This window comes from Bufo bufo, chromosome 11 (assembly GCF_905171765.1).
Source record: "Bufo bufo chromosome 11, aBufBuf1.1, whole genome shotgun sequence".
NCBI lineage: Eukaryota > Metazoa > Chordata > Amphibia > Anura > Bufonidae > Bufo > Bufo bufo.
In genome coordinates, this window is record NC_053399.1 from 30,506,171 (window position 1) to 30,518,625 (window position 12,455).

The window sequence follows — 12,455 nt, forward strand, 5'->3', positions numbered from 1 at the left end:
CTGTACAGAGAAAGGGGCTGAACATTTTTAAAAAGGACTAATTGAGCAAATGATTTTTACCTCAAAATGATTAGAAAGCAATAAGAAAAGATTATCCCAAAGGTGTCCATAGCCTTTAAATCACATACATCTGGTTTTTAGGTTATCTATCTATCTAAAAAATAGGGCAGTAAAACAAAAATGTAGTATTGATTACCATTGGGGTTTATACAGTTGCAAGAAAAAGTATGTGAACCCTTTGGAATTATATGGATTTCTGCACAAATTGGTCATAAAATGTGATCTGATCTTCATCTAAGTCACAAAAATAGACAACCTCGATCTGCTTAAACTAATAACACACGAATAATTAAATGTCACCATGCTTTTATTCAACACACCATGTAAACATTCACAGTGCAGGTGGAAAAAGTATGTGAACCCCTAGACTAATGACATCTACAAAGGCTAATTGGAGTGAGGTGTCAACCAACTGGAGTCCAATCAATGAGATGAGATTGGAGGTGTTGGTTACAGCTGCCCTATAAAAAACACACACCAGTTCTGGGTTTGCTTTTTACAAGAAGCATTGCCTGATGTGAATGATGCCTCGCACAAAAGAGCTCTCAGAAGACCTACAATTAAGAATTGTTGACTTGCATAAATCTGGAAAGGGTTATAAAAGTATCTCCAAAAGCCTTGCTGTTCATCAGTCCACGGTAAGACAAATTGTCTATAAACGGAGAAAGTTCAGCACTGCTGCTACTCTCCCTAGGAGTGGCCGTCCTGAAAAGATATCCGCAAGAGCACAGCGCAGACTGCTCAATGAGGTGAAGAAGAATCCTAGAGTGTCAACTAAAGACTTACAAATGTCTCTGGCATATGCTAACATCCCTGTTAGCGAATCTACGATATGTAAAACACTAAACAAGGAAGGATTTAATGGGAGGATACCACAGAGGAAGCCACTGCTGTCCAAAAAAAACTTTGCTGCACGTTTACAGTTTACACAAGAGCACCTGGATGTTCCACAGCAGTACTGGCACAATATTCTGTGAACAGATGAAACCAAAGTTGAGTTGTTTGGAAGAAACACACAACACTATGTGTGGAGAAAAAGAGGCACAGCACACCAACATCAAAACCTCATCCCAACTGTGAACTATGGTGGTGGGGGCATCATGGTTTGGGGCTGCTTTGCTGCGTCAGGGCCTGGACGGATTGCTATCATTGAAGGAAAAATGAATTCCCAAGTTTATCAAGACATTTTGCAGGAGAACTTAAGGCCATCTGTCCACCAGATGAAGCTCAACAGAAGATGGGTGTTGCAACAGGACAACGACCCAAAGCATAGAAGTAAATCAAAAACAGAATGGCTTAAACAGAAGAAGATACGCCTTCTGGAGTGGCCCAGTCAGAATCCTGACCTCAACCCGATTGAGATGCTGTGGCATGACCTCAAGAAAGCGATTCACACCAGACATCCCAAGAATATTGCTGAGCTGAAACAGTTCTGTAAAGAGGAATGGTCAAGAATTAGTCCTGACTGTTGTGCACGTCTGATCTGCAACTACAGGAAACATTTGGTTGAAGTTATTGCTGCCAAAGGAGGTTCAACCAGTTATTAAATCCAACGGTTCACATACTTTTTCCACCTGCACTGTGAATGTTTACATGGTGTGGTCAATAAAAACATGGTAACATTTAATTCTTTGTGTGTTATTAGTTTAAGCAGACTGTGATTGTTTATTGTTGTGACTTAGATGAAGATCAGATCACATTTTATGACCAATTTGTGCAGAAATCCATATCATTCCAAAGGGTTCACATACTTTTTCTTGCAACTGTATATGTGGCAATATCACACCACATGAAGGGAAACTTGGGTTCCCAAAAGTCTCTTTATCCGAGAGTCGATATTCAACCCCTGCCCTATTAGAACAAATGGATATAATACTAGGGGAATGGAGTTAACCTCTTCGCTTGGGACCCGCCCTCTATAAGCCAAAATGGAGAGCTTCATGAGCGGCTCCTTATCTGGCAGACTTGGGCTACCCATGTATTACAAAGGACAGCCTTTCAATGTTGGCCATGTAATACTAAATACCCAGCAGGCTGCAGCTCACCCAGCCAAAGTAGCTGTTTGCCAGTGGTGCCAAAAGTGTGACTCCGAGCGATCAGCTGATCAATCTTGGGGAGGCACATTCTGAAAGGGTTTCTTACTGATGAGACAACGCCTTTAAGGGGTTTTGCAGGATCATGGCCTCTTCTTAGGACTAGCAGAACGGTTGAGTGTTAAGGCCTCATTCACACAACAGTAGTTTTGGTCTGTGTCCGATCCACATTTTTTTCCAGATCGCACGTAGACCCATTAATTTCTATAGGTCCACAGAAATTGTCATCTTTGTGCCCGTTCTGCAAATTACAGAACGTGTCCTATTCTTGTCCGTGTGCAATACAAGCCTATGGAATTTTCACACGGCTTTGAAATAAGATGTGGATGTAGATTTTTAGGATAGCATGCCGTCAAGGTGCAAATTTAAAGAGGACCTGTCACCACAAAATGCAGTGCAATCTGCAGGCAGCATGTTATAGAGCAGGAGGAGCTGAGCATCCCGATTATATACTTTTGTGGGAAAGATTAAGTGAAACCTGTAATTTACAGCAGGGTCCTAACACGCATGAATTTGGCACATGTGGTGTTTTTTGCATACATTATTTCTTACAACTAGTTTTCTTCAAGTCGTTTTTCCCCTATAGAGACAGTGTTGTCAGAACACCTGAAAAAAACGTCAGTGCAATGTATGAGGGTCAGCAAAAAGACCTTTACCTGCTGTGCTCATGATCACCAAAAACCCAATCTGGAAATTACATGGTAACGAACAGAGCACAGCATTTCAAAAGTTAATAGGAAAAAAAAGAAGAAGCTGTTTTATTCAAATAGGTACATCCATCAAGAAAAATGCTAATGTTTTGGCAGTGTATGGTGCCTTTTTCAAACATACAACATCATCAAGTAAAGTGTGTACATATATACATGCGCAGTGGCATGCCGGCAATCCCACTTCAGTGATCCTGCGGCGCCTGAAGACGTCGGACGGCAAGTACGGTTAGTTCCCTCTTTTGGCAGGGGGTGTGGGATTCACTTTATTCGGGGGGCCTGGGGACTAGGCCACATCTTTTCTGGCCTGTCCTCGGGTCCCAGGTGCTCCTTTGGCCCCGTTTTTCCACTCCCTGGTAGTCGCTTCCTCTCAGGAGCTCCCCCCCACCTGTTTTTTCTCTCCCAGAGGGTCCCCGGTTTCCTGTAGATGGCGCACCTTTTCCAGCCGCTTTATTAATCGGATCCCCGGCTTTTATCTCCCCTAGGCCGCATCCTTCCCGCCCCCCCCCCCCCCTTGCTTTCTGGGCTTTTTTCTTGGCCCCTCCCTGCTTCTCTTGGCTCTTGGGAGGGATCTTCTCCCCTCCTATTCCAGTCAAGTGCAAGATTTGCCCTGGGTGCGAAGTTTACATTTCTTCTGCTTTCAGGCCTCCATCTTGCCAGCACTTGTGGAGATCTCCCTGCTATCTTCAGGGACACAGCACCTGGGGTCCAGTAGGACAGCCTCTGGCTGGCTACTTTTCTATTTTTTCTCAGGCTCCACTCAGCCTTCATGTCCTCTTCCAGTTCCCAGCCCCCCCTCGGGGTCGCCACGTACTTTGCGTGCACACGTTGCAACAAAAAGTTGCCATGCAGTCAGCCTGACCCTGTTTGTGCGCAGTGCCTTGCCCCCAGGCCCTCTCAGGACGCCCTGTCCACCCCCTGTGTCTGTCCCTCTTCCCTGTCCCAAGCCATAGGGAACCTTACCCGACCCTCCCAATCCATAGTTGCCTGCCCAACTTGCGGCCGCCTCGGGCCCCCCAGCCCCCCTCCGTGGAAAAGGCACGCCCACGTTCAGACACCTGGTCCCGCAAACAGCCTTGGGTTGTCTCAACTATGTCCCGCTCCTCCTCGGGTTACTCCCAGGACAATTCTGAGACTGGCAACGAATCCTCCCCTGTCACACCTTCCGCCGCCTTGTGGGACACCTCTGACTCAGATTCTGAATCAGAGCAGAGTACAGCCCTGTCTGCGGCCATGCAGGATCTCATCAGGGCTGTTTGGGACACTCTCCACTTGCAGGAAGACCCCTCGTCCTCGGCTTTGGTTTTCCCTAACCATGCGGCTCTCTACACACTCCTGGCCAAGGAGTGGCATCACCTGGATAGGTGTCTTCAGCCTGCCAAGAGTTCGGACGTCCTCTTTCCCTTTCTAGAGGAGTCCATTTATTACTATGTGCTCTGTCTCTTCTCAGGTAGATCCACAGGTGGCCCGTCTTGCCAAGGCCACCACCCTTCCTTTGGCCGGCGCGGCTTCCTTGCCTGATCCGCTAGATAAGAAGCTAGACTCCTTGTTCAAGTCTGCGTTCGTGGCAGCGGGTTCTGCTATACGTCCCGCCTTTGCCGAGTCATGGATGGCAAGGGCCTGCGTGGTCTGGGCCAAACAGCTTGTTCGGTCCTTGCCCCGGGATTTTACTCTGGAGGAGCTCCATCTCCTTGCCTCTCATCTACTCCAGGCATCCTGGTATCTTTGTGACGTTTCCCTGGAATCGACACGCTGCGCTAGCAGGGCGGCCGCTAACTGTGGCCATTCGCCGCACGGTCTGGCTTCGTTGCTGGGCGGCGGATGCCGCCTCCAAAAAGGAGCTTGTTTCGCTACCCTTCCTGGGTGGTAGGCTTTTTGGGAAGTGCATGGAGGTGGTAGGCCAAGGGTGGGAAAAGTTCTCTCCTGCCCCAGAACCGTCCCCGCCGTCCAATGCCTACCTCACGATCACAGAGTTTTCGCTCCTTTCGGGACTCCTCCTCCCATCGGGACAAAAAGATTGTTTGTCCTTCCTTCAAGGCCAAGCCCTCCTGGCACACCCTCCCTAAGCCTTTCAAACCCCAGTCTGCAAAGACATCATCTGCATGACTGTTTTCTCCCGCTCGAGTTGTCTCCTCGAGTGGGCGGTCATTTGCTCTCCTTTCAGGATCACTGGAGCGCAAGCGTGGACGACGCCTGGGTTCTGGAGGTAGTTTCCTCCGGATACAAAAATAGAATTTTCTGCCCTTCCCACAGGCTGTATCTTCCAATTGTCGCCGCCCAGGTCCCCCTCCCAGGCGGTTGCTTTTTTTCAGGCCATTCATTCCCTTCACGCACATGGAGTGATTGTTCCTGTCCCGACCTCAGAACATTTTCAGGGGTTCTACTCCAATCTCTTAACTGTTCCCAAGAAGGACGGTTATCATCGCCCCATTTTGGATCTGAAGGCACTCAATTATTTTCTCTAAGTGCGTCACTTTCGCATGGATTCCCTCAGGTCGGTGATTGCTTCCCTCAAGGTGGGCAAGTTTCTGTCGTCCATCGACATCCGGGATGCTTATCTGCATGTCCCCATAGCTCTGTCTCATCAAAGGTACCTTTGCTTCGTGGTAGGTTCTCTGCATTTTCAATTTGTGGCATTGCCCTTCGGCCTGGCGTCTGCCCTGAGGGTCTTTACAAAGGTGTTGGCTCCCCTCGTCTCACTTCTTCGTGCCAGGGGAGTTGCAGTAATACCCTACATGGACGATCTTCTAGTGAAGGCTTCGTCCCGGGAGAACAACCTGTCCAGCCTTCACATCACCCTGTCCGTGCTATTCCAGTTCGGCTGGCTGGTGAACCACTCCAAGTCCTCCCTTGTTCCCAGCCAGAGGATGGATTTCCTGGGTATAGTCCTCGACACTCGCCTTAGATGAGTGTTCCTTCCCCAGGACAAGATAGTGGCTCTCCAGTCATGGGTGGCTCGGCTTCGCGAGCAGTCTCCTCTGTCCATCAAGGCGTGCATGCGCGTTCTTGGACAGATGGTTGCCGCCTTTGAGGCAGTTCCTTATGCCCAATTCCACACCCGGTCCCTTCAGCTCTCAATTCTTGCCCGGTGGAACAAGTCCCCGCCAGGCCTCGATCGCCCGATTTTCCTTCCCCTCAGGTCCGCCAGAACTTACATTGGTGGCTGAATCCCCGAACCATCTCCCTCGGCAGATACTTCCTTCCCCCCGGTTGGCGGGTGATCTCCACCGGGGGGGCTGCCTTCGGGTCTCTCAACGCCCAGGGTCAGTGGTTGATACAAGAGATTTTCGTCGCCAGGTCTCGGGATCCTCAGGCTCTTGCGGTAGACGCCTTGGTGCCCCCGTGGTCCCAATTCAGTCTCCTGTATCTCTTCCCTCCCCTTCCGCTTATTCCTCGGGTACTCAAACGCCTCAAAACGGCTCGGGTCCCGGCCATATTGGTGGCTCCGGACTGGCCCCGCAGGCGTGGTACGCAGATCTTGTCTTCCTGCTCGCCAACGCTCCTTGGCGGCTACCACTGCGTCCCGACCCCCTTTCGCAAGGTCCGCTGTTCCACCCGAGTTTATCTCGGCTTCATTTAACGGCATGGCTGTTGAAACCGCGGTCCTGAGGTTCCGCTGCCTCTCCGAGTCAGTCATCCAAACTATGCTTCATGCACGTAAACCACAGTCGGCCAGGATTTACCAGCATACCTGGAAGGCTTATTTTGCCTGGTGTGAATCTGGCGAGGTTCACCCTCTCCTTTTTTCCGTCCCTAGGATCCTTGCCTTTGTTCAGGCAGGCCTTGAGAAAGGTCTCCGCCTGTCCTCCCTCAAAGGCCAGATCTCGGCCTTGTCTGTTATTTTCCAAAGGCCCTTGGCTTCTCGTTCCCAAGTGAAAACCTTCCTTCAGGATGTGGCTCATTGCGTCCCTCCATTCCGTTCTCCAGTGGAATCATGGGATTTGAATCTGGCCTTAGATGCCCTTCAGTCCTCTCCCTTTGAGCCCTTGATAGAGATCTCCCTTTCTTACATCTCATTTAAGGTTGCCTTTCTAGTCGCGATTACCTTCATTCGCAGAGTCTTTGAGCTGTTGGCACTCTCTTGCCGGTCTCCCTTTTTGGTTTTGCACCATGACAAGGTTGTCCTTCGCCCAGTCCCCTCCTTTCTTCCCAAGGTGGTTTCCTCCTTCCATATTAATGAGAAGATTGTCCTGCCTTCATTCTGTCCCAACCCCTCTCTTCCCAGAGAGCGATCTCTCCACCGTCTGGATGTGGTTCAGGCGCTCCGGCTATATCTCCAGTTAATGGAGTCCTTCCGTTGTTTTGACTCTCTCTTCGTCGTCTCTGAGGGCTCACGTAAGGGTTTACAAGCCTCTAAAGCTACCATCTCCCGTTGGATTCAGTCGGCTGTCAAGGAAGCCTATGTGGCAAAGGGTCGTGATCCCCCTTTCCGGTTGACCGCTCACTCCACTAGGGCGGTCCGGCATCTGTCCTCTGCCTCCCAGGTCTGCAAAGCCGCCACCTGGGCCTCAGTTCACACCATCTCCAGGTTTTACCACATCCATTTATTGGCCTCTGCTGATGCTAGTTTGGATCGCAAGGTTCTGCCAGCGGCTGTGCGCTAGGTTTTTCGCATGGCTGTTTCTTCCCACCCTAGGGGACTGCTTTGGGACGTCCCATAGTGCTGTGTCTCCCAATGCCATTCACGAGAAAAATAGATTTTTGTATGTACCGTAAAATCCTTTTCTCGTTGGATGCATTGGGGGACACAGATCCCTTGTTTTTTCTCTTTGTTTGGTTTCCCGGGACTTTGCGATATTGGTCCTCTTTCTGGTTTAGGACATGTTGGCTTCACTTATCGCTCTAGATTTTGGTGCTTCTACTGCTTTAGTACCAACTGGTTAGTTTAGTGTCTGTGTAGAGGGTATAGCCCATCTGGGTGGAGCCAACACTTTTCCCTTCTAGTGTCAGCCAGGCATATACCCATGGTGCTGTGTCCCCCAATGCATCAAACGAGAAAAGGATTTTATGGTAAGTACAAAAATCAATTTTTTCACTGAGAACAGAGAATCTTTTCCCACAATGCTAGTCACAGGCACCTGCTAATCTGGGTCAGCCAGTCAAGTATATTCATTGTGACTAACGTCCGTCTTCGATGAGGAAGGAGACATTTTGTAGCCCTCTTAGACATTAAATTGTCTGGAGCAACTATTACTGCTTTTTTTTAAATCCTCTTCCCGTCATTTTATTCCTTACTGCCTGCCTTCCAAATGTGATTTATACTACGGGTCAGCACAATGACATGGATACCAAATTTATGTTTTATAAAAATAAAAAAAACCTTTGAATTAAAAGTTACAGAAAAAATTACTGAAACTACTTTGTTCCTACTACCTTTTGGCAGGACTCCCCTGAAGCCCCCCTGAAACGAACAGAGTGGCCAGTTGGGCGTGCATGCGGCTGCGCCATTCATTTATATGGGAATTCTAGAGAAAGCTGAGCACTGTACCGGCCTCTCCATTTCAGGGGTTACGGGGCCCCCGTTCTTGTGATCAACGGGGTCCCAGTGGTAGAATCCCCACCGATCAAATAGTTATCCCCTATCCTGTGGATAGGGGGTAACGTCAAACAACTAGAATACCTCTTTAAGGGGTTACAACCATTATTTTGTAGCGTGAATATGTTGTGTATACGGTGCTGCCACTGACTTTTTCCAGGGCAGAACCATTGTGAAGGTTCTACAACATATCCTTACATCTCAGCCAACCCCCGACAGCCCAATAGGCATTGGAGTGGCAGGACGCAAGCTGGAGTCACGCTCCACTTAAACCCTTCCTCAGTGCGGAGAAAGCAGTACTCCAGTAGTGGGTACCCCACCGATCAGACATTTATCATCTATCCTGCAGATAGGTGAGAAGTGTCCATTGTGGGACCACCCCTTTAACTGCCATATCCCTACGGAATTCCTCTTTTAGGTCGCACATACCCTTTAAATGCATGAAAAAATTTACCTTTATGTTTATGCAGCAATAACTGTAGCCTCTTTCAAGTATCAGCAGCCATATTAGTCGGTCCTGAAAACGGCAAAGGAAATGTGATCCCGGAGTAACAAAACCTGGAATAGTAAAAAAACAAAAACAAACATGGGTTGAGTGTCACATACAAAACTCTCCACCTGTTAAAGGGCATATGTCAGCAGATTTGTACCTATGACACTGTCAGACCTGTTACATGTGCGCTTGGCAGCTGAAGACATCTGTGTTGGTCCCATGTTCATATGTGCCCTCATTACTGAGAAAAATGATGTTTTAATATTTGCAAATGAGCCTCTAGGAGCAATGGGGGCGTTACCATTACACCTAGAAGCTCTGCTCTCTCTGCAACTGCCACACCCTCAACAATTTGATTGACAGGGCCAGGCATGATGATGCTTTCACTGCCCGCCCCGGTCAATCAAAGTAGAATTTCTAGGTGTAATGGCAACGCCCCCGTTGCTCCTAGAGGCTCATTTGCATATATTAAAACTTCATTTTCCGCAGCTCTGATGCCTTCAGCTGCCAAGCGCACATGTAACAGGTCAGCCAACAAATCTGCTGACAGATGCCCTTTAAACTGTCCAATCCATAGACTGATCATCAACATTTCCAATTACAGGACAGGACTGCTACTTATGTCCATCTGACAACTCTCTATGTATGTATGCTGGGAGAAAACGAATGAACCTATATTGAAGGGAATCTGTTATACTGAACATGCAGTGCAATCCGCAGGCAGCATATTATACAGCAGGAGGAGCTGAGCAGATTGAAAGTTAGTTCTGTGGGAAAAGAGTGAGTGCAAGTAAAGAAAAACTGAGGGTGGGCACCTGCAAAAATATATATAAAATGGTGCTGAAACCATCACAAATAATGAGGTCATACACCAAAAAAAAGAAATATAGGGTATTACTGTATATTTACAGTGAATACTGCTGAGTCAATAAATGTAGAAACAACTATTAGAGCAAAATAAACCAAAAAGAACCAGCACAGACATAGTTAAAAACAATTAAAATATACACCGCACACCCCCAACAGACATTTGTATAATACAGTACTAATATCCCTGGGTTATGATGATGATTATTATTATTATTATAATAGTGACATTTATTCCAGGGCTCTGTACATATGAAAAGGGTGTCATACACAATACGCAAACATCTACACAAATAAGCAACACTGTCTATACGAACAAGGAAAGGTAATGAAGTCGCAAGCAATAAAAGTTACCACAGGTCAAACAAATACAATTTAATGCTGTAACAGAATACTAAGAAAAACAAAGAAAAGTCCAAACACCTCAGGATAAAAGGTGGGGGTATTTGGAACAAACAAAAAGATTCAGTATAAATTGAATTTTTTTTAAAATCATTTTAAAGTGGACCTGTCACCATTCCTGACATATTTGTCTTAGTAACTACTTGTATTCCCCATCTAATAACCATTCTGGAGCATATTTTTTATTTTATATAACTGTGTTGTGGCGATCCTCTACTATTCCTACAAGAAGTTTATGAATAAAGGTACAACTGGGTGCTACAAGTTGGAAAGGGGGTGTGGAGTCCTACACATTCCAACACTACCCAATCAATGATGCCTGTGGTGGACTGTGCAAACTGGGAACACCTGATTGTACTTTTATCAATACACTTCTAGTAGGAATGCTAGAGGAACGGCGCAACTCAATGTATGAAAAGATGCTCCAGAATGCTTAATGCTTGGCGAATGAAAGTAGTTATTAAAACAGACATGAGAGGTCCTCTTCAATCTCTGCTCATTCTGGGCTTTGGGGTGCTGTGGGTGGTCTTATCAGCCTCATGCACACCACTGCAAATTGTGGATCCACAAAATACCTTTCGTGTTGCATCCGCATTTTTGCAGACCCATTGCGCCAAATAAAATTTGCAGAACGGACGTTTCTGCAAATGGACAGAATATATCCGTAAAGTCAATTGGTCTGCAAAAAAAAAAAACAACATTAAAAAAGCGGACGGGAGACGGACCGCATCTGAATTTTGCAGATCCGCAATTTGTAGACCGCAAAATGGATGCGGCCATGTGCGTGAGGGCTAAGGCTGTCAGTCACTTACAGAACCACCTATTGGACTCCTAGGCATAGAAAGGATTAAAATGGATACATTATACTGCTCAGCTCGTCCTGCTCTATAACATGCTGATCGGACTTCATGTTCAGCGTGACGGGTTCCCATTAAATAAGCAGTGAGACTTTATGGACAGCGCAGCAGGTCCTCTGTGTAATGTGCAGGTGTGCTATGAAGGTCAGTTCATGGGAACAGACCTAAACTACAAGACGTCTAGAAGAAAATCCACCATCCAGCTTTGTAACGTTGCTCGCTGTGTGAGCGGAGTCCTCTGGGTGTAATACAATCTGTGCGGCTGCCATTCCTAGCATCGAGGACATGACTGGAAACACGAGAGCAGTGTTCCTGCCTGATTGTCATACTTCCCTCGTGTGCTGTGGCAACCCTCCATGGAGACGCCAGTAAACCATTCAGAAAACAAAGGACATAAAAGTCGTTCTCTTTCATCAAACGCCAGGGCGTAGGCCGGCGTCCATTTTACATTTTTTGCAACTATAGCTTTAAAAATGTTCAAACGTAATCTGCTAAGGATCTTAACTCAAAACCACATAATGATATGTCGGTGAGTCGTCCAGGGCGTTAGAAAGTCAGTTTTGGTATCTATTAGGCTAAACCTGCCTAGCCCCTGACTAAGGACCTCTATTACAGCTCCCACAGAGGTTTTCATCCAGTTATCCGCCTACTACATAATAAGGCACATTTGCCCTTGTGGAGTCTAGGAAAACAGGAGAACAATCACTATGGGATGGCATCATTAAATCGGTTCTCCGCTTTGGCCAGTCCACTTTTATATGTCCTATTGGAGGGGAGTCCTCCAGTTGGGACCCCGATCTCTTAACTGTAGCGGAGAAATGCTGTAAAAGAGAACATCTAGAAGACCTCTGGCCTCCGTATATTACACGGACATGCACTGGATTAGGCCTCTTTCACACAACAGTATGTCTTTTTCAGTGTTTTGCGGTCCGTTTTAAACGGATCCGTTGTTCCGTTTTTTGTTTCCGTTGTGTTTCCGTTTCGTTTTTCCGTTCGGCATATACAGTGTACAGTAATTTCATAGAAAAAATTGGGCTGGGCATAACATTTTCAATAGATGGTTCCGCAAAAAACGGAACGGATACGGAAGACATACGGATGCATTTCCGTATGCATTCCGTTTTTTTGCGGACCTATAGACTTTAATGGAGCAACGGAACGTGATTTGCGGCCAAATATAGGACATGTTCTATCTTTAAACGGAACGGAAAAACGGAAATACGGAAACGGAATGCATACGGAACACATTCCGTTTTTTTTGCGGAACCATTGAAATGAATGGTTCCGTATACGGACCGCAAAAAACGGCCCGCAAAACGGGAAAAAAAAACGGCCGTGTGAAAGAGGCCTAAGGAAGGGCGGCCACTGCCCTAGGTATAAGCAGTGATCCCTCTGGGCTCGAAGTTGCTGGTAGAATTACTTAATGAAGGTGAACAAGAT

At 47.0% G+C, this 12,455-nt stretch overlaps 1 protein-coding gene across 2 annotated transcripts in view; it reads right to left on the reverse strand.

Moving 5' to 3' along the window:
- PCNX4 (pecanex 4) overlaps positions 1-12,455 on the reverse strand; it is a 45,150-nt gene that overhangs the window by 11,765 nt on the left and 20,930 nt on the right. For both annotated transcript variants that reach the window (XM_040411208.1, XM_040411207.1), the window contains exon 9: positions 8,851-8,954. In XM_040411208.1, the coding sequence (XP_040267142.1) occupies positions 8,851-8,954 (104 nt within the window). The remainder of the gene's footprint in view (positions 1-8,850; positions 8,955-12,455) is intronic.